The following is a 25,086-nucleotide window of genomic DNA, read 5'->3' as shown; positions in this document are numbered from 1 at the left end:
CCACCTATGAGTTCAACTTTTTAGACAAAACATGCATTTAATCAGGAAGATAAGTACATAAACATACAGGTCATCTGATAAGAGCTGTCAGACACTGGGGGAGGAGGGGGCGCGAGCCTGCACAAGCATGGGCCTACGTTCTCATTCCACAGGGCCGGTCTTCCTGAGAAACAGTAGATCCATGGTCTGAGATGGTCGAGGTTTCCACGTCATTCACAATTAAAAGGGAACCCATAAAAGAACTGTGAACCCACCGGACCCCTCTTGGCTAAGGGGTCCCCAGAAAAACCTTAAAACTGAGTTCTTGGCCATGACAGCAAGGGGGGGGGGGTTGGACATGCCTCGTTATAGCCCCTCCCTTTTGGAGTTTACTTTTAAAAATATATATATATGTATGTTTTTTATAGTTTTAAATTTTTAGGGCTAGTCAATCTGGCAGGTGAGTTGTCAGTCTGCAGTGGATTACAACCTTTCGGAATTCAGACTAACTGCAGACAGGCCAGGCCGGGCAAGGCAAAGGTCGAGTCACACCTGCAGGCCATCGGCTTGCTCACCGGATCACTCTGAGTCAGAACCGGGGCTGCTCTACGGTTAGCAGACTTGCTTATCCTAAAACATGCCTTTCTACCGATGCCCAGCCTTTAGACAAACCTTTATTTCTTTAACCAATTACAAATCAAAGAATCTCTGAACCCACTTAAAACCTGTGATTCCCTGCTTCAAGAGGCCCTGCCTTTTTGGGCCAAACCAATGTACACTTTCCATGTATTGATGTGTGATTTTTACCTACAATTCCTGTCTCCCTCAGATGTAGAAAACCAAGCTGTAACCCAACCGTGGGGGGACCGCTTACTCGAGGCTTCCTGGGTGTGGCCCCCCAAATCACTGCCACTCCGGCTCAGAGTAAACTTCTTCAAATTATTGTAGAGTTGGGTTTTCTCCACTAACAGAAATGAAATTATAACTGGCTAGATTGCGAGGAGCAGGGGGAAGTGGGGTCTGGGTTAGCCGATTCCTTGTCTTTTATGGTAAAGGTACAGTATGGTGGGTGGGGCCACTTTGTTTTTCTTATTAATTTGTAATTACTTTTATTTAAAAACATTCTTTTGATATAAAATTTTTGAAATAAGAAAGGGCACATGCAGTGAGAAGTTTCCCACTCCCCTGTGCACGCAGCCCTGCAGGACTGTGTCCTTTCCTTATCCACGTACGTACGTGCAGAGAAACATGGTGGCACCACGACAGCACCGCCACTCACCCCGCTCTGTCCCTGTCCTCACACCGGCGTCTGGACCTTCAATGCCCAGTGTCCGGGTCTGCTCTGTTTGAAGCTGCACCAGCAGAGCATCGTGTGAGCCTGGGCGGGCGCTCTCCGCCAGGAAGCCGACTAGGGACGAAGGGGGCTGCCGGGGAAGAAAGGAAGCTCGTCTGCAGACGACGCCAGCCGGGAGGAAGGCCTCAGATTCGCCTCCCCGGCGAGCAGGGCCGGGGTTTCTTTTTGAGAGATAAAGTGAATAATGCCAGAAGTGAGTGTCACGTGCTCGGGGGTGGCGTGCAGGGCAGGGCCCACAAGGGCAGTGGGACGTCGCAGGATCGGGACTGGTGGGCAAGCCCCTCCCGGGGTGGGGATTCGCGCTGGGGGCAGTGCCGGGCGTCCTTTCCCTCGGGTGCACCGGGGCTGTGGGGAGTGGGCTGCTCTGCCCCTTGGGCAGGATCTGTGGCGGCTGCCGCTTACCTCGACAACTCTGAGCAATGGGGTATGAGGTCTTGTAATTATCACAGGGCTGCTAGAAGGTTCTGCTGTGTCTGAACAACTCCAAAGGGAAGAGATCAGTGAAACAAAGTTACAAAGTTCTGGGCAGCAAATCCTACTGGGAACTTGCAACATCAGAGAACTGCAAAGACGCGTTTCTGTCCCCGGCGGGGGCTGCAGTCTGGCACACGAGGACGTGCACGCAGCAGCCACGGTACTCGTGGACGTGAGGACTTGGCTCTGGATGTGCCTGCTCCGTGGGCTGCAGGAAAACCGCGCAGACATGGCACTTGCTGGGGCAGAGCATGGGCACTTTCATGTGTAATATACAGTTGCAAGTTCACCACGCGACCCTCAGTCCACAGCGTCTCACGTGGCCCCGGACCTGACCCCACTGTGCGCTGTGCCCCTGCTGCCCTCCCTGGCGCCCGCCAGCTGCCTCCCACCATCGCAGGCCCTCATTCCTGTGAGACCCCGTCCCCGCCTCTCCGCACCCCGGCCCTCTCCACCACCCTCTCTGAATCCGGTCCGTCCTCATGAATGCCCGTCGTCCCGACTCCCACTCCCACTCCCCGGGAGGGCGGCCCCTGCGCACTCCAGCACCAGGGCCTGGTCTCCGTCCTACCGGGGCAGGCTGTGGACCACTGTCCCCTGAGTGCACAGGGTCCTCCCCCAGCCCCCCGGCTGCTCCCTGGGGCCTGGCCGCAGGACGCCACCCCGGGCACCTGCCGCCTGTCCCGTGGGGCGCGTAGATCCAGTCCTCCTCCAGCCGTTCACGTTCTCAGCAGTGTTTCCCCGAAAAGGAAAGTGGGCGAAAGACTTTCCCAGTGAAGCAAACCAGGAAGTTACAGCCTGGGGGAGGAAGATGCGCCCCGAACAGAGCCAGGGTTAGCCCCTCAGGGACTCGGTTATGCAAACGAGGGATTGAAACCTGCCTAGTCCCAATTGGCTGACACCACTGACCCCAACTGGCTGGGGCAGGTGAGCCTGAGTCCCAAAGATGAGAGGGGGTTTCTGGGCACCGGTGTGACCCCCGCTCTGCACATGGCTGCTGGGCTGTACTTTAAATTTAGGCCCCGTCAGCCCCCTGGAACCCCCCTGGACGGCTCCTTCAGGTCCCCTTTGTTCCGCTTTCACAGGCCGGTCGGTCCCGGGTCTCCCCCTCCCGGCGGCTCCGCAGTGACCCGGCAGCGCCGTGTCTCCCAGCCGTTTCCCCACGTAGACTTTACAAGATGCCATTTAATGCCAATCCTTTAAACAATAGATCTTAATTCACTGGGTTAGTGGAAAAACACTAATTATAAAAACGGTCAGAGGTACCGAACCTCACAGGGGATCGTTTCTGAGTCCAGGCGCAGGGGGTGCAGCTAAAATAGTGCCGCGTAGTTCAAAATTGCTCAGAACCGCAGGAAACAGCAAGCAACAGTTGTTACTACAGAAGATGTTAGTATTCGAGGTGACAGGTAACTAGCTTGATCATTCCACATTGTATCCATAAATTATAACATCACTTCATATCCCATAAATTGTCAATTTACAATAAAAATGTACCCATGTCGTCTTCTTGTATTTATGATTTCTTTTATTTAAACACCAGTCTTTGACCACTTGGAACTTCTTTTGGCATAAAAGCGAGAACGATCCAACTTTGCTCTTTTCGAGGCGGTAGGTAGCCCAGCCGTTTCCACGGCATCTGCAGAAAGTGGGCGCCGGGAGGATTCGGACTGTTCCGCCCCACGAGGCTGTGTGACAACCACACCGGGTACGGATGGCAACTGTTTTGTTATTTACATTGTTGACTTTGTTTTTAGAATGTATATGAGTAGTACATTTCTGTTTTAAAGCAATTTCTGGCTATTTTTATATATTTGCTTTTCAATTTTAATTTTAGAATCAGCTTGTCTGTGTTTTAAAGGGAGGCTGACATCTTAAGGCACTGTACAGAGAAATGTGAGAATTAACACATGGATTCTTTGTGTTCTTGAGTAATTTTACGATGCTTTTCATAGAGATACTTCCCTGGTATTGGATTTTATCATTTTTTGGTTGCTATTGGAAAAATGATCTTCCACTATAGTCTGTATTTATAGGAAGGCTACTTAACTGATTTTCTGTTAATTCTGTGTACAGTTACTTGGTGAATTCTATTTTTAGTCATAGCTTTTCACTTGCTTCTCTTAGATTACTCGGGTACACAATCATAATAATTTGCAAATAATTTGACCTTCTTTCCAATTTTACAGCCTTTTTTTGGTCACATGTGCAGATACAGCTTTTTTTCCCCCTTATCTGAGTGCCTTTTCTGTGTGTGTGTGTGTGTGTGTGTGTTGTTTTCTTTTTGAGACAGAGTCTCACTCTGTTGCCCGGGCTAGAGTGCTGGCCGCGGCGTCAGCCTAGCTCACAGCAACCTCAAACTCCTGGGCTCAAACAATCCTCCTGCCTCAGCCTCCCAGGTAGCTGGGACTACAGGCATACGCCACCATGCCCAGCTAATTTTTATATACATATATATATATATATTTTTTAGCTGTCCAGATCATTTCTTTCTATTTTTAGTAGAGACGGGGTCTCGCTCCTGCTCAGGCTGGTCTCGAACTCCTGACCTCGAGTGATCCACCTGCCTCGACGTCCCAGAGTGCTAGGATTACAGGCGTGAGCCACCGCGCCCGGCCTAAGTGCCTTTTCTTTTTCAGTATTTCCATTGTACTATGTTCTACCACATCAACCTGACTATAATAAAACATGAAATGATACTGAGAAATAAGAGAATGGATAGAAACAAGTAATAAAATGTACAACGTGCCGTAAAGAAAAAAGACGCACGTGCTGATTTCGGCCTCGCTGGTAGTTTGTCGGCGAGGTGACCAGGGAAACCATCACTTGAGGCTGACGGGTGTCCCTGCTCTGCCTTCCCTGTGTCTGGTGTCCTGGTAATTACAGTCGCTAACGAGCTATGAAGACTGTGTCGTTTGCATATCACAAAGTTTTATTAATGTAATTTTAAGGCCAATTAAACTAATTTTATTTGAAGTAAGTCTACATTAAATTACAATATTAACAATCTCTAGACACAATGAACTTAAAATATAAGAAGCAGAAATAGAAATCTATTTGGTCTTTGATAGACCATATATCATAGAACTCAAAGAAAATTCACAAATATAGAAATGCTGATAATTAAAGAGTGAGGGTTTAATATGGGAACCCATAAGGTGTCAAATCTTAAACATGCATGTTTCAAAAAGAGAGGATCTTTTAATAATTTAGCATAAAATCAAATTATATAAACTTGGTATATTCCAGAAAATATTGCTTTAAACTCTTTATACCATGATCAAAATTCCTTTGGTAGCTTTTCAGTCAAAATGAAACATGCTTATGTAAATATAAAGTACTTTTAAATGTTATCACAAAAGGATCTTTGTCATAGTTACCACACCAACATCACCACTGAGCTTCCATCTTCTGCTCAACCTCACGTATGTATGCACAACACGAAACCAGGTACACCAACAAAATCCTTTTAATCTCTCAACAAAATAACCTCTGCTTCCAACATCAAGACTTTGTCTCCATGAAACTTTTTACAGGGGTGCAGCAGAGAGCAAGGACCGTCCCTGCGCGTGGCCGTAAAAACCAAACCAAGCAATCACACAAATACTGCAATTTAAAACAATCAAACAGCAATCATCCCAATGCAGAACACAGGGACCGCCAGACTCAATCTTAGAATGGAAACACAAACACACTAACCCCCCAAACCCTGGAACAGAAAACTCACGACCAACTCGGCCGGAATGAAACACAGACGCTCTGGGCTCACCGCACCACACGCCTCGGACGGGGTCCTCGTGGCGCGATCAGCTGTCTCACTTGGAAACCTGATTTATCAAAATCAGTCACCAAAGTTTAAAACTTTTTAAAAATACACGAAACACAGAGATGCCAGTGTTTAGGTTGCATAATTGATTTGCCAGTTTTGAACACTATTTATTCTTAATGTTCACCAATGAGGGGTTCTTGTTTTCACTCTAAATGTTCATCAACCTAGAGAGCTTGTCTTCAGGACACCTAAGCACTCTTTGTAGCGAAATAATGCAGCATTTAGGGTCTTTTTCATTGTGCATTCATGAACACAAAAGCAAACCAAACTTTCAGTTCTTTGCCACAAGAACAAGACCTTATAAAGGACTTGATTTAACCAGTATCTTCTTGTCCAATCTCAAAGTTATTCTGCACAGAGCAAGAGAAACAATTTAAATGCCTAACAGAGCTAGAAGGGAAAGGATACGTTTGCCGTGTGAAAGTCCTTGAGCCTTGTGGAGGGTGGACCAGGGTTCCTCTCCGTTCCTCACCCACAAGTGTCCACAGCTGGTTCAACGAGAGTCCCGGAAACGCACAGACGTGCTCTGCTGCTCTGAGATACATTCTAGCGCTTCAAGAAGGGGACAGTCTGCAGCCCTGTCAAGCCACGTAGTGGTACTGGTTTGGGTTGTCTTTGTCTCTCTCCATATAGTCTCTGTCTATAAGAGATTCAATTCTCTTTTTCAAATCTCCAGGCTAAAAAAGGAAAATAAAACAAACAAAACCCTCAATTATAGCGGCATTAAATTGACAAACACAGGCGACTGCAGACACATTCATATTAAAATATTTTATAATGATATGAGTAATTATAAAATGAATGACATTCCCTATGTCAAAGACAGCGCTAACATTACCTCTTGATCAAAAGTGTTTCCACGTCGGCCTGGCCAAGGCCGGGGAAACTCGGAATTCGCACAACGTAAATACAGCGCTGGCCACCAGTGAGGGGCACATGCGCCAGGCTGACCCTGCTAAGTGACACATGTCTGTCTGTTTGAAAAGGAAATCTGGTCATGTCGTATGGGTGTTTTTATCCTTCGTGAGGGCACTTCTCCCTAAGGAACACGTCTTATTGCCGTGTACTTACTACACGTGACAGCCACACCGTGTGACCGCGAATTCCCAGGGTTCCTTCGCTGGACACGCTGACTGAACGTGCGTCCACAGCCGCACCCGCCTCCCCTCCCCTCCGCTGTCTGGGCGAGCGGGCCTGTGTGGGGCGTGCGAGCGAGGCGCTCCCTGTGAGAGGGACCTTCTCTTCCAGACAGCAGAACACTCTGCTCAGTGACAGCACATGTCTTACAAGATATGGCCCAAACCCCACGCCCATAAAGCGCCCCAGGGTTTTGGCCAGCTGCAGGCTGCACTCCCAGCCAGCCTTCTGTTTCACTGCTCAGTCTATTTGCAGAGGGGAAACAGCACGTGCCCTGGCCTGTGGCAGGAAGGACCAGTGTCCCCAGCAGCGTCTCGCGAGCTGTGCCCAGCACCACGGATGCTCACGTCACCCGGGAGGGTAGGGAGACAAATGCTGGCCGGCGCAAGTGCGACACCCCTGGAGGTGGAGTTCTGGGTCTCTGTCACTTCTACGACAGAGATAAAGGACATCTGAGTGACGAGCTTTAATGCCCCTGGCCAGGGGTCCCACACGTCAGTGCACACACACGGTCACCCATGGCGTAGGTCAAACGACACGACTCTGAAGATGGAATCACACGTGCTCTGTCAACTGTGTAGCACAACACTGCAAATCTAATCACGGCAATACGACATTTACCTTTACTGGAAATTTTAGCTGGTTATACAATTCAGAAACTAGAAGATTATGACCAAGAGTCTTTCTCATCTTCATTATTCTGACGATAGCAGCATCAATCTGATACTGTCTATCCTGAAACACTCTCTCAGTGGTGCTAACTTGCTCCTCAACCTGTACCAAAAAAGAAAACAAGTGTAAAGATGTATCTTCAGCATTAATGATTTCATGTTGTTGAGTCTGATAAGAAACTTTCTTTGTTATAAAGAAAGGTCAGACTTTGGATGAACCCTGTTTTATGTGTTGTTGTAGTAAAACTTATTAAAACAAGAATAGAAAAACTCTAAACCCAAAGTTTGAAAAATAATTTAACAAGTTATATTTTCTTTATAAAAAGGCTGTAAAACCCTATATAAGATGAAATCTAGCAGCACAGGCCAGGCTCAGTAGCTCACACCTGTAATAATCCCAGCACTTTGAGAGACTGAGGCAGGAGGATCACATGAGGCCAGGAGTTCGTGACCAGCCTGGGCAACACAGTGAGACCCTGCCTTCTAAACAAAAGTGAAAAAACTAGCTGGGCATGGTGGCGCCTGTAGTCCCAGCTACTCGGGAGGCTGAGGCAGGAGGATCACTTGAGCACAGGAGGTTGAGGCTGCTGTGAGCTGTGATGACGCCACGGCACTCTAGCCTGGGTGACAGAGTGTAGCTGTGTCTCTAAGAACAGCAACGACGACGACACAGCAGCACAGTGAACAAAACGAGCTGTAACAGCCGCCAGGATTTCTCCCAGAAGTGCAAGCTCTGAGCAGCACTGGATCCATGAACGAGCCGAGAGCATCCCAAAGGCCCGGGTCACACTGCACCATCCTCTTGACAGACGCTGCCACCGATGACACAGAACCGATTCCTGACTTGAATGCTGGCGTACAGGCCGAACACCAGAGAAGAACCCGGGCGAGATAAAGAGCAGGTATTAGAACAGAACACACTTGAACCAACAGCAACCCAGCGGGGGGCGAGGGGAAGGCCCTGCGAGACACAGGCACAAAATGTGTGGCCCTGGGAAGGGAGTCTAAGTTTTCGCCCTCGTTCCAAAGGGATCCATGACCCAAAAAGGGCTAATATTCCCCGTACTGGGGAAAGTGGGTCAGGAGAAAGCCGAGCCGCACGGCTGTGTGTTAAGACGCCACCGTGAAGGTTCTGGCCTTGCAGCAGGAGTAGGTCAATGAGGCAAAGTAGAACGGAGCCGATGAGACGACTGTTGTTGGTAGATGAGCTGGAGAGTCCAAGATGACCGACTGAAAACCACGCGGTGGCAAGTGCAGCGTGGGCACCGGGTCGGTGAGGAGGTGCGCCCAGGCGAAAGGCGGCAGAGACGTGGAGGAAACAGATTCCCTTTGCAGGGCGGCGACGGCCCCGCCTGCTCCCCGGGGCTGCCAGTCTCTAGCCGTGACCCCGTGGCCCCCGCGCTAAGCCACCCCTTTCGCCAGCAGAGCTGCAGCCAGAGGCCTCCTTCCAGCTCCTAAGAAGGCTGAGGTCGGTTTGTCAGGGTCTGCTCGGGCGCTGCCGTCCCATCACAGCGCTGGCCTGGCCACGGTGACCGCCCGCCGCTGCTCTGCTGGAGGGGCCTGAGCTCCCGGAGCCAGGACTCACCCTTTGCTGTTCTCAGCCGAGTCCTCAGGGCTGCTCGGGACCTGGCTCACAGCCAGTGCTCAGTGAATGAATGGAAATTTGTCACTATCTAATGAGACATGGAAGACTTAGGACAACAAGACCGAGACAACTCTGAGGAAGCTAACAGAAGTGTCGCGTGTATTTTTATATACACACATATATATGAATCAGAAGATTTAATATGACAACGATGAAAACTATGCAAATGAATTTAATGCAGTCTGGATTAAAAATATCAGTGTTCTTATTTGGGGATGTACAAGCACGATAAACCATTCTGAAGCCCACTGGGAGGATAAAGCTAAAGGGACAGGAGCATTGATTAAAAGACAAGGGGATTGACTGTGACACAGACCAACAGAATTGAGAAACTAACCCATAATATAACAATCTGATATATAATAAAGGTGAAAATCCAAGTAAAGTTGTCCAAGGATGATATTTTCAATTTGGTTTTGGAATGAGGGGGTGTTTAGACTGGGTTCTGATACTAAAATAATTTCTATATCACTCATAGAAGGATTTATATGTGAAAACTACTTTGAAAATAACACAGGTGAATATTTTTTAAAATCTGGGGTTTAAAGAAGTTCTTTCTTAGGCACGATGCCTAGGTCAGAAACCATAAAGTAAAAGGTGACTATATTTCAGAACTTAAAAACTCTCACATGGGAAAAAGCCCACTCAAAACAATAAAATTATCTGTCAAAAATGGCAAAGGTTTAGTGTCCTTCATGTATAAAGAACCCTATTAATCAGTAAGAGAAAGAACATCATAATAAATGTATTTGACTTGAACAAGCAGGTAAAAAGAGAGAAAAATACCAACTAACCATGGAAGTCTCAGAGAAACATCAACACTCACAGAGTGGTTACGGGTCTTGGCTGAGAGCTTTACAAACACTATTCCGTTAGTTCTCACGACGTGAGGTCGTATCATGTGTATTTTATCATAAGAGATGAGCAGCTGGGGATTAGGAAGGTCACACGTTTTGTATAAGATACCGAGCGGCAGACAGATGCTCAAAGGAATCAGGAATTCCGTAAGAATCCAGGACGCCGTCCCCACACGTCAGTACAGCGTGGGTGGCACCACGTGGAATGACGTCCTCCGGTGAAACCTGCCAGGCTTCGCTTGGCAAGGAGCAGCCACAGGGACAAAGGCACATTGTACCCAGCACCCCAGAGTGAGAGCCACAGCGAAGCACCAACCAGGGAAGCGCCGGAGCCGCCTGGCTGGAGGGGCAGGGATGAGCCGGCTGCCCACACGCAGGGCCCTGCTGCGCCCGGTGGGCTCACGGACCCCTCTGCCCACTGCACCAAGTCCTGCTGGGAAGGAGGAACGTGACAGGCAGGTAAGACAGGTTACAAGGTGGCACGTGATGGCGGCTATGCAGTGAGCCCGTTCTGTGTTTTAAGAGACCGGGTCTTGCTGTGCTGCCCAGGCTGGCCTTGGGCTCTTGCGTTCAAGCGATCCTCACGCCTTGGCCCAGTGGGCATGTGCGCTGACTGCTTGGTGACCCTGCTTTAAAGAAAACGTCTATGCACGTAATGTCACATGCGAATGTGTACGGCCACCACAGAAGTGGCAATGGTGGTTGTCTTTGGGAGAAAGATGACAGACGGCCCTGCTTTGGAATCACGACTGCAAAACTTACACTCTCGATCACTCTGCTCTGAGTTCCTAACAGTAAAAGCTGCAGAAAGACATGTGCGTTTAACTCTCCAGCAGGTACATCCCACTGCCCCTGAAACGCTGCCCCTCAGAGCAGGCGAAGCCGTCTGTCCACACGGACGCCTGCACACGGACGTCCAGAGCAGCTCTGCCCGTGCACGCTGGGACGTGGAGGCGGCCCGGAGGCCCCACAGTGGGCGAGCGGACAAACAGCCCACAGTCTGTCCAGACAGGGCAACGGGACTCAGTGCTACAACTAGTACAATTTGAGCTGTGAAAAGACAAGGCTGCGTGCTGTGTGACCCCAGCTACGTGACATCCAGGAAAGGCAGAGCTGTGACAGTGAAAAGACCAGTGGCCGCGGCACCTGGTGGGAGGACAGGGACAGACTGACAGGACACGAGAACTTTCAGGGCAGCGGAGCACTGTGTGATGACATTCTCAGGGTGCCCACATGTCACCAGGCCTCTGTCCAAACCCACAGAACGCAGGACACCACGCCTGACCCTTCCTGTGGACAGTGGCCCTGGGGGACTCTGCCGTGTCAGTGCAGGTCCATCGCCTGTGACGGGAGCCCGTGTCTGGCCGCAGCGTATGAGAGAGCTCTGTCCTTGCCCTCCATTGTGCTGTGAATCTAAAACTACTCTAAAAAACAGTCTTCTTAAAAAATGCGCACACACACTAACGGGCACCAACCCAAGCATGTTTTGAAAAATAAAAGTAATGCATGTTTCCCGCTATACTTGCAAACCCTGGACTGCATCAAACGTAACATTTCCCAAACTGATATACGAAAAGTGGAATATTATCTTAACATTAAAAAAACTGATGAGTGAACATCTTTTATGTATTCATTGGCCTTCTATATTTCTCTGTGTGTCTGAACACGGTTTGACTGGGCTGCGATCCAACCCGCTGAGGTGTGTGAAGCCACTGCTGCCCACAGGTCCCCGTCACACTCCCTGTCCTGAGCGCAGGCGTCAGGGCTGTGGGGGCCGCTGCGTTTGGAGGCGCCTGGGGGCAGCGGCATGGACCTGCATGTGCGACGCTTGAGTGTCTGGTCTAACCTGGAGCTCGTCCTGGGCACACAGTGACACAGATGCCATGGCAGCGGCTGCAGCCACAGACCTGCTCCTCCTCGCGGGACCCTGCCTGAGGCCGACACTGAGAACGGCCGACCTTGCTGTGCACAACACGGAGATGGTCACGGGGCCCTGCAAACTCCCTGCCTTCTCTGAGCCAGCGGAACCTGACCAGCGGGTCTGACCCCGCACGGCGTTTCTACGGCCGGGAGCAGCCGTCCGCGGCTTCCTCTGATCTCCACGCCCACCGAGCACACGCGGGCAGCTGTGTGAACAGAGCTCTCACACATTGTGTCCACGCCAGGTATCTGAGAAATACGCCTCAGGCCTCTAACAGTAAAAAAAAAAAATATCATGATGAAGAGTAACGATTCCTTGGTGAGCATCTGTCAGTAAAAGGAAGTTTATACATACGGTTTCCTTCATCTGGATTTGGTTGATCTTTATTCTAAACAGCTTGTGTTTGAAGTCTCCATTGAAGACGAACTTGTCTCCGTCCTCCACCTCCTTGCCCTTGGGGCTCTTGGTCAGCACACGCGCTTTGCCGCAGGCCAGGGACTGCAGCGTCCTCCGCAGCTCGCTGTCCTCTGGGTGGGAGGCAAACGGGGGCAGGGGCTGGCGTCAGGCAGCGGGGCGGGTACGGGGCACAGACCTCGGTCCCGCGTGCCCCGCAGGGGCCAGCCCGGCTCCTGTCCACACACACTCTCCCAGCAGCGGCCGTGGCGACGGCACGCAGCCCCGTACCTATGCCGGTGGCCAGCCTGATCTCCTCAAGGCTGAACGCGTCCCCCTCGTTGAACATGAGCAGCACCAGCGTCTGCAGGAGGGACACCTGGAGCTCCTTCTTCCCCTGGAAGGAAACGGGCTCAGCACGCTGGAGCTGTGCTTGCACAGCCTTTGAAAAATTGCAAGAGGCTGCGTTTTGCTCTTAAACCTTCTGTGACGGGATTAAGAAATTACGAAGAGCTACCAACATAAGAAGTTACTGGTTATAGAGAATAAGATGATTATTACGCATTGCAATTAAAAAATCTTCTCTCGAAATATCTTTCAGAGTAGTAGAAACATTCTTTACTAAATTCTATCAGACAAGAGCATTTCCCTTCTCCTAAGCCAGACACTTGCTGGCTCACGTCTGACGGCTCCTGCACGTTCCACTTTCCAGCCCACCGTGGTCCTCGCAGAGGCAGGGGACGCACCCGGGTGAGGGGAAGGACAGGGAGAGGCTCAGTGACAGACGTGCAGGGACGCTGCCAAGAAACCCCCAGCACCCTTGTGGGAAGAGTGCACGAAACGCGAGCACACGGGTCACCATGGACTCTGTCACCGGGGCCCGCCGCACACAGGACAGGTGCAAGTCTGGCCTTGGACCCCAGGGACGCGCCCCAGGCACCGTGAGGGAGCTCACGGCTCCCCACGCAGGAGCGGGGCGGGGGAGGGGGGCAGCTGTGAGCAGAGGCCGCAAGACCCCACAGAGGTCCAGCTCTCGCTGAAGGGGCAGGAAGGGCAGTGCGGGCCGAGTGGGGGTGGCGGGGATGAACCTTCCCGGTCCCCAAGAGAAGCGCTTGTGCAGTTTCACGCATATAATCCTGCACGTGATGCACAGCAGGCATGTGTTTGATTTATGTGACAACGTACAGGTAGCCACATTGCCACAGCTACACAAAACGGAAATTCTGTAATTCTTTTGCTTGGTGTACGTCATTAGACCTTGCGTACAACACCGAAGCACGATGCGAGCAGGACAGGGCTCCACTGGGGGCTGCCTGTGACGTGCTGTCCCCCTCCCGGAGCTCAGGGACAGCGCGGCTGCGAGTATTTTCATTTGTTAGTCCCTGAAATGTCTCCTCAGATTAGAACTACGGCAATGAGGCCCGTGACTGTGAGGGTCCCCGCGCGCCGCCCTCCCTCCGGCAGTGCCCAGAGCGGCTGCGTGCGTTTGTTCCCAGCTTTCACCAGGTTCTCAGTGGGAAGCGGAATCTGGGCGAGTCTCACGTGCGGCCCTTTGTCTAGCAGGGAGCAGAACGACTTCACACTCTCTACCCTTCTTTCAATTAGGTAAATGGCTTTCTACGGATTGATTTCTTTGACTAGACTATTAACCCTCTAACTGTTATTAATTTTACTGACCTAGAAACGCTAGTGCTGAATGATATCGGAACAATCTTTTCCCTCCTTTACCACCAAAGTTCAGTGAAACTGAAAAAATTCTATTAACATACTTACAAAAAATAAAACAGAAATGAAATAGACAGAGATCTTACTTCCTTGAACTCCGCTTTTAAAACAGCATGCCCCAAGGTAGTTTGCCACTGGAGTTTTCGACCGCTGTGCTTTCCGAGATAAAATGTCTTAAATACTTCCTGAAGTTTAATCATCTGTCAAGCACAGGAAAACAACAAATTTAATTACACTGAGCACTGTTAATCTTTAACCACCGCAGACTGTGCGCTTTGCAGAGCGGCACGGTTTCTGGCAGCTCAACTACCGAGCAGCTCTGTGTTCCGAGGACAGCGACGTCCCCGGCTCTGTCGCCAACCCTCGGACCCTTGGGTTTCCCGTCACAGAAGCAGTCACGGCGGTGCTGGGTTCCCCGTGCAGACGGGCCGCACGCGGGGTCTCCACCCGCGGAGGAGGAGGTGCGAGGACAGCGGCCAGCAGAGCGCAGGCTTCTGTCCCCGGGCACAGCCGCGCCGGGGCGGGCCACACCCGAGCCCCGCCCCCGCGCAGGCCCCGCCCCCGCGCAGGCCCCGCCCCTCCCGCGCGGCACCGGCTGATGCCAACACGCCCGCGGGGCCGCCAGGAGGCGCCGCGGGGATCAGCACGACTTTCCGGGAGAATTTCTTGTATCTTCCAAACTTTCTACTGAAGCTTCGAAACTGCCGTTACCTCGTTTTCCAGGGCCCGGCGCTCGCTGTCCCAACCTCCCCTCCCCCGCTGCTGGCACCCTGTTCTGAGGCAGGTTCCGCGTGGCCTCTGGGCGCCGCGTGTCCCCTCTGCCCACTCTGGGCCCCCAGCCCCCCAGGCCGCTCCGCCGCGTGCTCAGCCGGGCTCGGCCCACGCAGGCAGCCGGTGGGCGGCGGCCCCGGCCCCGTCTCCTTCACCTTCCAGCCGGCCCCGCGCCGGTGCTCCGTCCACCCTGCAGTCCTCCTTCCTGCTCCTCTCCCGGTGTCTCGACGGCACAGAGATCTCGGGACAGGAGTGAAATTCCAACCTTGGACGGCACCGGCCTGGCCCGTGTCTCCGCAGGCCCCGCTGTCCACGCCCCCCACGGCCCCACGCGGCTGCCCGCCCGCCCGCCCCGCCGGTCCCGCCGCCTGTCCCGGCCCCCGGCCCGCAGCGGGTCCAGCGCTTTGCGGACCTGGAGCCCAGACAGAGCCGGGGGCGCTCCCGCCGCGGCACGGTCGCCTGGCAGGGGCGGAGGGAGCGGGCGCCGGCTTCGCTAGACCCGGCGGGCCCCGCCGTCTCTGTGCCCGTCGGCCTCACGGCACCCTCCGTGCTTCCAAACCCAGCTCCAGTCACCTCTCCGTGAAGCCAAACACAGGGCACGGATGGAGGGACCCGCCACCACCAACAGCGTCAGATCCCAGGCGTGACGCTATGTCATTTTTAAGTATTTCCACATAATTTCTGAAATACAAGAAATATATCTACCATGCCATTATCACACCTAAAAAATAAAAGTTAATAATGTGATAAACACTTACTTAAAGCACACCTCTTCTAGAAATGGTTTCCTTGGAGTAATTCTAGGACTGGGAGTAACAACGGGGATAATATTATAATGCCCCCAACAGCTAACATTTGGGAACTCACGCACTTGCCATACTTCAGGCTCAAAATGGATCAAAGACAGAAACGTAAGAGCTGAATCTATCAAACTGGGAAGGAGACACAAGGGTACATTTTTCATGACCTTGGATTTGGCAGTAGTTTCTTAGATATGACACTAAAAGTACAAGTAACAAAAATAAAAATAGATACATCTGATTTCATCAAAATCAGAAACTTCTATGGAAAGGATACTATCAAGAAAGTAAAGAAACAGCCCACAGAATGGGAGAAAATATTTGTGAAACATATATCTGATAAGGGTCTAATATTCACAATATATAAAGAACCCTTACAACTCAACAACAAAAAGACAAACAACTCAATTAAAAAATGGCAAAGGCGCCGGGCATGGTGGCTGTCACCTGTAATCCCAGCAATCTGGGAGGCCAAGGTGGGAGGATCACTTGAGCTCAGGAGTTTGAGACCAGCCTGAGTAAGAGCCAGACCCCGTCTCTACCAAAATTAGAAAACATAGCCAGGAGTGGTGATGCCTATAGTCCCAGCTACTAGGGAGGCTGAGGCAGGAATCTGAGGTTGCAGTGACCTGTGATGACGCCACTGCACTCTACCTGGGGCGACAGAATGAGACACTGCCGAAAGAAAAGAAGGAAAGGAAAGGAAAGGAAAGGAAAGAGGAAGGACGGAAGGAAGGAAGGAAGGAAGGAAGGAAGGAAGGAAGGGTGGAGAAAGAAAAAAAAGACAGATAAATAAGCAAATGGCAAAGGACCTGAATACACATTTCTCCAAAGAAGACACACAAAGGACCAATAAGCACCTGAAAAGACACTGACCATCGTTAGCCATCAGGGAAACGCAAATCAAACCACAGTAAGACCCCACCTCACATGCGGGGACAGCCAGATTCACAGAGGCAGGTGAGTGCGGGTTTGGAGGTGAAGCGGGGGCCCAGACCGGGTGGGGGCGGGAGAAGCTGTGCAGCCCGGCGACCCTGCAACCCTGCAACCCCACTCCCAGGCACCCGCCCCAGGTGCTCACAGACTTGCATCCTTCCTACGCCAAAAGGCAGAACCACTCAAACGCCACCGTTCGGTGACTGGATGAACAAGGTGTGTCTCTCCACACCACGCAGTGTCATGCAGCCAGAAGAGGATTAGAGTCCGATGTGGCCACCACTGGGCAAACCCCGGCAATGGCGCCGAGGGAGGGAGCAGACGCAGAGTTCACACGCTTGGAGGGATGAACAGGGAGGCCTGAGGGAAGCGAGCGCTGGAACCACGGCGCCAGGAACACGTGCGGGGCAGAGGCAGGGCCTGGTCCCAGGGCTGGCACAGTCCCTGGGGGACAGAGTGGGCCGGGCGCGTCCCAGGGGCAGGGCTGCCCCAGCTGTGGAACGGGAAGAGCTGAGGGTGAATTCTGGAGACCACGAGCATTTTGGGTAGAGGTGGAGCAAAAGGGAGAAGAAAATTACAAGGTGACTGAGCAGTGGGGCTGAAAGAGATCAAGCTTCACGAAGGAAGAGCCGGCATCCGGGAGGCCTCTGCCATTTCTGCCCGGGGCTCTGTGCCTTTCTTGCTGGGCTCAGAAGGTGACACCCCAAAGCACGGCACTTGGCACGCTGAGCACTTTGAACCAAGGGGGCCGGGAGGCCGCAGAGGCGAAGTCTCCGAGCTTGTCCTGCCCTCCCATCTCCCACCCTCTTTCCCTAGAACCGTCTGCCCAAAGCAGGTCATGCCCGCAGCGCCCTAGAAACGAGACTCCACCTTCCCCGCCGCTCTGCGCGGGGCTGGCCACCAAGTCCTCCGCCCGCCTCGTCTGACTGTGGGTCACGAGCCCCCGGTTCTCGCGGGTCCTGCCTGGGCCTGGGGGGAAGGAATGCCACGGCGAGGCCAGGAATCTGGGTGTCAGGCCCTGCGGGACGCCCCCAGTCCCCTTCATTAGGACATTCCCTTTCGTCAAAAACGTCTCTACATGGCTGTCCCCTCACTGTCACATTTAACCCCACAAGTGGACGGTTTTCCTTGGGTCTTCATTTCCAAAGGCTCCTACCTTGTAAAACTTTATTAAATACACTTGTCACACTTTTCTCTTGCTAACCTTTTGTATAGGCGTCAGCGTCACCCTCACGATGGGTGAGGGAAGGTCTCACACCTTTCCGCACTGACAGTGGACGTCCCTCATCCCTTCTCTGTGGGGGGAAGAACCACTCATCTGTGATCAAGATCAGGCACAGTGTGCCCTTCTCCAGGAAGCCTTCCCTGATTCCACACTGGAATCAGCCCTTTCCACTTTGCCTGGGATTAAAGGTAACCGTGTGTGTCCCCTTCCCCTGCCCTGCTGGAGGTCACCTACACCGAGCACCAACTTCTGTCTGCAAATCCCCCGTGGTACCTGAAGCCGTGGCTCACAGCTAAGACCCTAGATAATGCCGTCCCCGGACGTCAGCACAGTCTGCAATGGCAAGAGCCAGGCAAGCAGGGCCTCAGAACACGTGCTGAGGCGACAGCCGCCCCGCTGGCCAGCGGACATGGCCACGTCAGAAGGAGCTGCAGACGGTGACAAAGGCAGCCACTTTCCAGCGCTGCCTTCCAGGGACCGTCAGAACACTGTGATTTCTGACCAACTGGGCGACGTACAAAGCTTCCTATCAAACACTTCCGGAAGGTGCCAGGTGTGCATGCACCGTGGGCAGCACTTACTTCCGGGGTCAGGTGCACGTCCATGGGTGTGTATGTCGGCCAGTAGCCCATGGTGAGGATGTTCACGGTGAGGTCGATAGGCCCTGGGTCACTCTGATTCTGCACGTGCTAGAAACAGACAAATCCGAGATAAAACAGTATTTTGGAAAATCATCAAAAGTAATGAATCCATAAAAGTAATTGTCAAAATAAAGGCTCATCTGTGTATTTATTTCAGTCCCTGGAACACGTGACAGCAAAGCCGACCGTGTCCCAACAGCACCGGAGTATCCCCCTCTCCTGGTACACCACCAGCATGACCGACCACCAGACCCTGTACACTGGGCTTTCACTGTCATTTTTGAGGATTCTTTTCCATTTTCGTTTTGGTTTATTTGTGAAGCATAAATAGTGCCACTGTTTCTTCCACAGTTTAGCGTGGGGCACTTCTCAGAAAGCTGTTTTACCTGCAGAAACAACGCACCTGCTTGAAGTGAACCATGATGTCCTTGGAGAGCTCCATGTCCTTGAACATGCCTTCCAGCTTGCTGGTGAAGGCCGCACCACACTCTGCAACACAGCGGGCGGGGGTGAGAGCAGAGCTGCCCGGGCCACGGCAGGGACGGGGGGGCGGGGAGGGGCCCGCACTTACCGTGCTTCAGCTTGGACAGCATGGACTTCTCAGCGTCGACTGAGGCACTTTTTCCAACAAGGAGTCTTTTTGCCAAGTCTTTCTTATAAAATGCTTCAAAGACGTCTTTACCTATTTAAAACCAGGTGAGAATAGCGTTAGACCGTAGACAGCGGCAGGTAAGTGTTACTTCAACTGCTGAGACCCCGAAGGGCTCCTTCTAACGCAACCAGCACCACCGGCATCCAAAGTCTAGTGCCAAGTCTCCCCGTGGAGACAGGGCCCACGTGGACGCTATGGCCACGACACGGACCTCCTGGCCACACAGCACCTTCCAAGCACCCCCCTGGCGGAGCGCCCAGCGCCGCTCACCGTGAATGAACCTGAACAGTATCATGATCTTGTCCAGGGTCCTCTCCAGCTCCTCGTCCGTGGCCTCCTTGTTGCCTGCGCGTAACTTGGAATCCACGTGCTTTGCTGTGGGAGCAAACAAGCAGCGTCTAGGTTGGCAAAAGCGCATCTTCAGTTTCTATGAGCGACAACTGAATAGCGACACTCCGGACCTTTCCAAAACGACATTGTTGTACGACACGGTGGCAACACCTGGCTCTGTAAGACAGATGCTCTCACATCATGTGGGAACAAACACTACTGAGAACGTGAACAAAGCCAGGGACTGGATTTTAAAAGCAAGCTGAAATATCTCTTCTAATCTCTAAATCTCTAAATTTAAGAATAAAATTGATTCGTGTGACTACATGCCTAGGTTTCATTACACATTACTGCCCCAGACAACACAATTTTAAGATGTGGCATAATAAACTCAGAAGGGACGTTTTCAGAGAGAAAGAATTTTTCTGAGGGCTCCAAGTGGTGGAATCCAAGCTGCCGAGGCAGGGATGGGAGCTTTCTGTGCAGCGCTGCTTGCTCCTGAGGCTGCACAGGCCGACCGCAGGGTGGCTTCGGAGGGGAGGACAGAAGTCTCCACATCGTGACAGAACCCCAGACTTCCAGATGCCCAAACTCTCAAGAGCTTAACACCTGTCTTCGTTAGAGAAACCACAATCAATAAAGTAGCATGAAAGCCAGATTAAATTGCCTTATGAATTTCCTTGTTGTTGCTTTTATTAACTTTTTTTTTTTTTTTGAGACAGAATCTACTCCGTCACCCCAGGTAGAGTGCAGTGGTGTCATCACAGCTCCCTGCCACCTCCAACTCCAGGCTAAAGTGATCCTCCTGCCTCAGCCTCCCAGAGTGCCAGGATGACAGGCGTGAGAAACCACACTCAGCCCTTTTTAACTTTTTATTGTGGAATATGCTGAACATACAGAAAGGCAGACAGTTGTATAATGAACGCCATGCTCTGTCATATGTCTTCAACAATAATTAACATATGCTCAATTTTGCATTGTTGTATTACATTTCTCTTCTCTCCTTTCCTCCTATAAATTAAAAAAAAATTATGGCTGGGCATGGTGGTTCACACCTGTAATCCCAGCACTCAGGGAGGCCAAGGTGAGAGGATTGTTTGAGCTCAGGAGTCTGAGACCAGCCTGAGCAAGAGTGAGACCCAGTCTCTACTAAAAATAGAAAAAATAGCTGGGCATGGTGGCACACACCTATAGTCCCAGCCACTCGGGAGGCTGAGGCAGGAGGATTGCTTGAGCCCAGGAGTTTGAGGTTGCTGTGAGCTAGGATCACGCCACGGCACTCTAGCCCAGGTGACAGAGTAAGACTGAGACTCTGTTTCAAAAACAAAAACAAAAAAAAAACTACAAAAAACTTCCATGGACTACTGAAAGCCTATGAATTCTGAATCTATTTAGATCTTATCAAAAATGATTATATAAATTGGTATAATTTAAAAAAGGTTTAATTTTAAAATAGGCTATCATTTGAGATCTCACCTAATTTCATCCCATTTTAATACTGACTGCAGATGCAAAGATGGTGATTGAGGAATATCTCCTGTTAAACATTCCCAGAGACTGATGAAGTTATCCCCATAACACAGGGCATTTTACACAACAAACCTTCTCAGTCCAATTTCTGAGCAGAAATCACTTGTTTGTAATCAAGTTGGAGAATTAAGGTTAATCTTCCCAAAAGACAGCTTTAGAGCTGCCAGTTCAGGAAATACAAACGGAAAGAAACCTTCATCATCCCTTCCTTCTTTTGTGAAGTCCAGCTTCATTTCTTTACCAAATTCCTGATGCATCTTCCTTTGTGGAAACAGCACATGTGCACATCCAAGCATGCAAATGTGCACGTGTTTTTTTAAAAAAAACTGTCCTAACATGGCTTGATAAAATCCTTCCCCTCCCTCTCCACGAGCAGCCTGAACATTGTTGGAAAAAATGTGCTTGAGTTTTGCCTTATTTTCCCATATTAAAAAAATGCCTGGAAATGTGTTTTCCTACCGATGAGCTCTGCAGGCTTGTTGGGTCTCTTGTTGATGAACGTCTCAAAGGACTCCTTCATGAGGCTGACGAAGCGCTCGTTCTTCTGGAAGCACACCTCTATCACGTGGTCCACCTTGTCCTTGAAGTCCAGCAGGTCTTGGACCATGTCTTTATCTTTCTCAGGATTGATGACAATCGTCGTCCCAAAAGTCTACAAAAGCAAATAAATACCAAGTCAGTAATCGGTTTATAAAAACACCAAACAGTATTTTTTGTTGTTGGTTTTTTTTTTCAGAGAGGGTCTCCTTCTGTTGCCCGGGCTAGAGTGCCGTGGCGTCAGCCTAGCTCACAGCAGCCTCAAACTCCTGGGCTCAAGGGATCCTCGTGCCTCAGCCTCCTGAGTAGCTGGGACTACAGGTGCAGCCACCACACCTGGCTAATTTTTCTATTTTTTGCAGAGATGGGGTCTTGCTCTTACTCAGGCTGGTCTCGAACTCCTGACCTCAAACGATTCTCTCACCTCAGCCTCCCAAAGTGTTGAGATTGCAGGCGTGAGCCACTATGCCTGGCCTGCCAGTGCTTTTTAAAGAACTTTTATTAATAGTTCTAAATTCCTCAAACAAAAATTAATTCCTATCAACCCAATACACCAATCTGAGCTTCCTGACTGTGGTTTTCTTTCTCCATCACTTCTAACCATGAACAAGCCCAGTTTTTAGCTTGTTTCTTTAATTCAAAAATACTATATTGAAGATTATTAAAATCTGTGTGACAACCAGAAATGTCTCCAGACATTGCCAAGCGAGCCCCGAGACGAGAGCCCCTAGTCTTCCGTGGGGAACCACACTAGCACTGAGGGGCTCTGCAGGGCAGGACACCTGAGAACTGAAGGTGACACTCAGGAAGCCATAGTACAACGGGCTGAACTGGGCACGTTAGGACCCAGAAAGAACGTTTTAGAAACATGAAAGTACGAGCTTAAGTAATAAATCCTAATTTACGGCTGGGCAGTGGCGCTTGCCGGTAATCCCAGCCTCTCTGCGAGGCTGAGACAGGAGGATCACTCGAGGCCAGGAGTTCAAGAGCAGCCTGAGCAACACAGTGAGACCCTGTCTCTACAAATAAATTTTTAAAAAATTCTAATTTACCATTTTCGTGAAATGATTTTGCTCATCAAAGCACGCACTGAAACAATTTATGTAAATTTCTATTTATTTGAAGTCTTTTTTTTCCTTATGCTGTGACTCCTTTTTTAAAAACACCTGGGCTGGTCATGAGGGCTCACGCCTGTAACTCCAGCACTTCGGAAGGCTGAGATGGGAGGATGGCTTGAGGCCAGGAATTGAGACCAGGCTGAGCACAACATAGTGACACCTCATCTTTGCTTAAAAAAAATAAATAAATAAAATAAAATAAAAAAATACAAACATCCAACACAAATCCCGAACACGTCTGTTTCCGGTGGGCAGCGAACCCTGAACTCGGCTGCTGGGAGGCGAGCAGCACCCAGAGCACCCGAGGCAGCACACACGCTCGCTCCCCGGGCAGGGAGCCAGGAAGCGGTACCCGGAGCCGCCTGGGAGACACCGTGACTGAAGAGCAAAGCCGGCATTTATGCCAACAGCTGTTCTCTAAGTCATGTTTCCACCTGAATGGGTTTATCACTGTTGGTGCTATCTTAAAAAAATAGACTTAGCCTAAAAAACATTACACGAGTGGCCTGGAAGAAAATGGAAGCCCACCGTCCACCCCATCACCTGTGATGAGGAACAAAGGTGCCTCCCACAGCCAGGGCACCGGCGGGCGCTGGGGGTGGCGGGAGCGGGTGCCGGGAGGGGGTGGCAGGAGCGGGTGCCGGGAGCGAGTGCCGGGAGGGGGTGGTGGGAGCAGGTGCCGGGAGGGGGTGCCGGGATGGGATGACGGGAGGGGGTGCCGGGAGGGGGTGGCGGGAGGGGTTGCTGGGACGGGGTGACCGGAGGGGATGCCGGGAGGGGGTGCCGGGAGCGGGTGCCGGGAGGGCGAGCCCGGGTGGACTCGCTACCTTGATGTACTCGCTCCAGTGCCGCAGCAGCGCCTGCTGCCCGCCCTTGACGCGGCTGAACAGCTGGTACATCTGCGTGAGGTCCGGCACTCTGTTCTCGTCGAGCAGGTGGTCGAGCCCTGGGGGGAGCAGCACACGTGAGCAGATCACGGCAGCGGGGCTGCGCCACGGCGACACCAGAACACGGTACACGCCACACAAAAGTTAACGGCTAAGTTAGAAATGCAGGGAGCACGTTTGTCACCCTGTTTATTTCTACGAGGCAAACTGGCCAGTTAAACACCCGAGACAGACCCCGGTAGGGCATCCAGCCTTCCCGGGTGTGCGGGAGCCGCGCCACCGATTCCCGCAGCCACCAAGTCCCGACCTCACCGAGGCAGCAAGGTCGGAAACGTGTACGCGGCTATGTGACCTGGGGGCTCCTCATGCCAAGCGGCCTCTCATTCGCTCCATCAGTCGGAAAACGTACTTGTTAAAGGATAAACGCCCAAATCTAACTTTTAGTTGGTTAATTTTATTCACATATATAGGAAGCTGTGAGAGAAAGCATTTATCAGATATTTTGAAGTGCTTAACACAGCATTTTAAAAAGTATTTATTGTTTTAGATATTTAAATTTTACAAAGATTTCTAAAATGCTACCACAATTAGAAAAGCTTCCATAGATTTCCTAAGCACGTCGTTCTGGTCACTGTGGGGAGGCAGCCAAGGCGCGGCTGCCGTTTCCTCCCCCGGTTCCAGGTTCCCCCAGACACACCCGACACCCGCGGGTAAGCCAGTGGTTTAAAGACGTGCACAAACACGGTGGGCTATAATCACGACCCTCACCCAGAGCTTCAAATGTCATTTCTTTAAATTACATTTTGATCTACTGATGCAAATAAACTTTTTATGTTATAGTTTATTTTACTGAGGCTTCAAATATCTTCTTTAAGAATTCAAAAACTAGAGGTTTTTAGTTTTTAAAAGGCTTCTAATAAAATTTAGAGTAATGAAATATAATTTATCAATCTCCTGAAATGATTTGGCTCAATGTATGCTCTGAAATAATTTATGCAAATTTCTATTTAAGTCTTTTTTCCTTATAAAGTGACTTATTTTTAAAAAACGCCTGATACAAATGCTGAACGCATCTGTATTTCGGTGAACAGTAAATGAAGACCTAATCCACGTGGCAATACACTGGCTGCGTAGGCTTCAGTGCGGCAGAAGCAGAGAACATCCAGACCAGACCACGGTGCCACCTTACGAGCTACGTGACTCCAGGCACCAACATCTGGCAGTGCTGAGCCTCAGTTTCCTTACTTGTAAGACGGGGAGAATGGCTTCGCAGGGCCGCTCTAACGCTAAAAGACATTTGCGTGAAGCTCGGTCACTGCAAAGCAGATGCTCTGCCCTGAGGCTTCGTGCGGGTTCTCCTGGAGCCTCATGTGCGTGCCTCACGGGCAATGACACGCATTCTGGCGAAGGAGAGCCCGTGTCTGGACACTACTTAGGGCCATCCCAACATTAAACTTTAAAGGCTTGAAAGAGACCCTGTAGTTTCCAAATACATTTAAAATGACTTTCAGACGGTAACATTAAATGCTTAAGTTATTAAAAAGTGACAGTAAGCACTAAAATGTTACAAAGGTTGGACAGTGCTCATGACAGTTTCCAGAGAATTAAGCACACGTTGGAGGCTAGAAACAAAACAAAGCAAGGATGGCGCAGTCGGCGCATCAGCAACGGCTG

The 25,086-nt window shown here is 50.9% G+C and overlaps 1 protein-coding gene across 2 annotated transcripts in view; it reads right to left on the bottom strand.

Moving 5' to 3' along the window:
• Positions 1–5,258: 5,258 nt before the first annotated feature.
• The window catches only part of CUL4A (cullin 4A), a 43,607-nt gene continuing 23,779 nt past the window's right edge, over positions 5,259–25,086 (bottom strand). Inside the window, exons 10-20 of one of the 2 annotated variants that reach the window (XM_045566686.1) lie at positions 23,353–23,471; positions 21,330–21,522; positions 19,281–19,385; positions 18,930–19,040; positions 18,762–18,847; positions 18,299–18,406; positions 14,072–14,185; positions 12,552–12,657; positions 12,222–12,394; positions 7,395–7,547; positions 5,259–6,313 (exon numbers count right to left, since the gene is read on the bottom strand). In XM_045566686.1, coding sequence (XP_045422642.1) covers positions 6,218–6,313; positions 7,395–7,547; positions 12,222–12,394; positions 12,552–12,657; positions 14,072–14,185; positions 18,299–18,406; positions 18,762–18,847; positions 18,930–19,040; positions 19,281–19,385; positions 21,330–21,522; positions 23,353–23,471 — 1,364 coding nt within the window. In that variant the 3' untranslated portion in view covers positions 5,259–6,217. Of the gene's footprint in view, positions 6,314–7,394; positions 7,548–12,221; positions 12,395–12,551; positions 12,658–14,071; positions 14,186–18,298; positions 18,407–18,761; positions 18,848–18,929; positions 19,041–19,280; positions 19,386–19,412; positions 19,954–21,329; positions 21,523–23,352; positions 23,472–25,086 lie in introns of those variants that run through there. The other variant, XM_045566687.1, reaches the window with a different exon arrangement.

This window comes from Lemur catta, chromosome 13 (assembly GCF_020740605.2).
Source record: "Lemur catta isolate mLemCat1 chromosome 13, mLemCat1.pri, whole genome shotgun sequence".
Lineage (NCBI taxonomy): Eukaryota > Metazoa > Chordata > Mammalia > Primates > Lemuridae > Lemur > Lemur catta.
The sequence above is the reverse complement of the archived record's forward strand: the minus strand, read 5'-3'. Positions and strand labels throughout refer to the sequence as shown.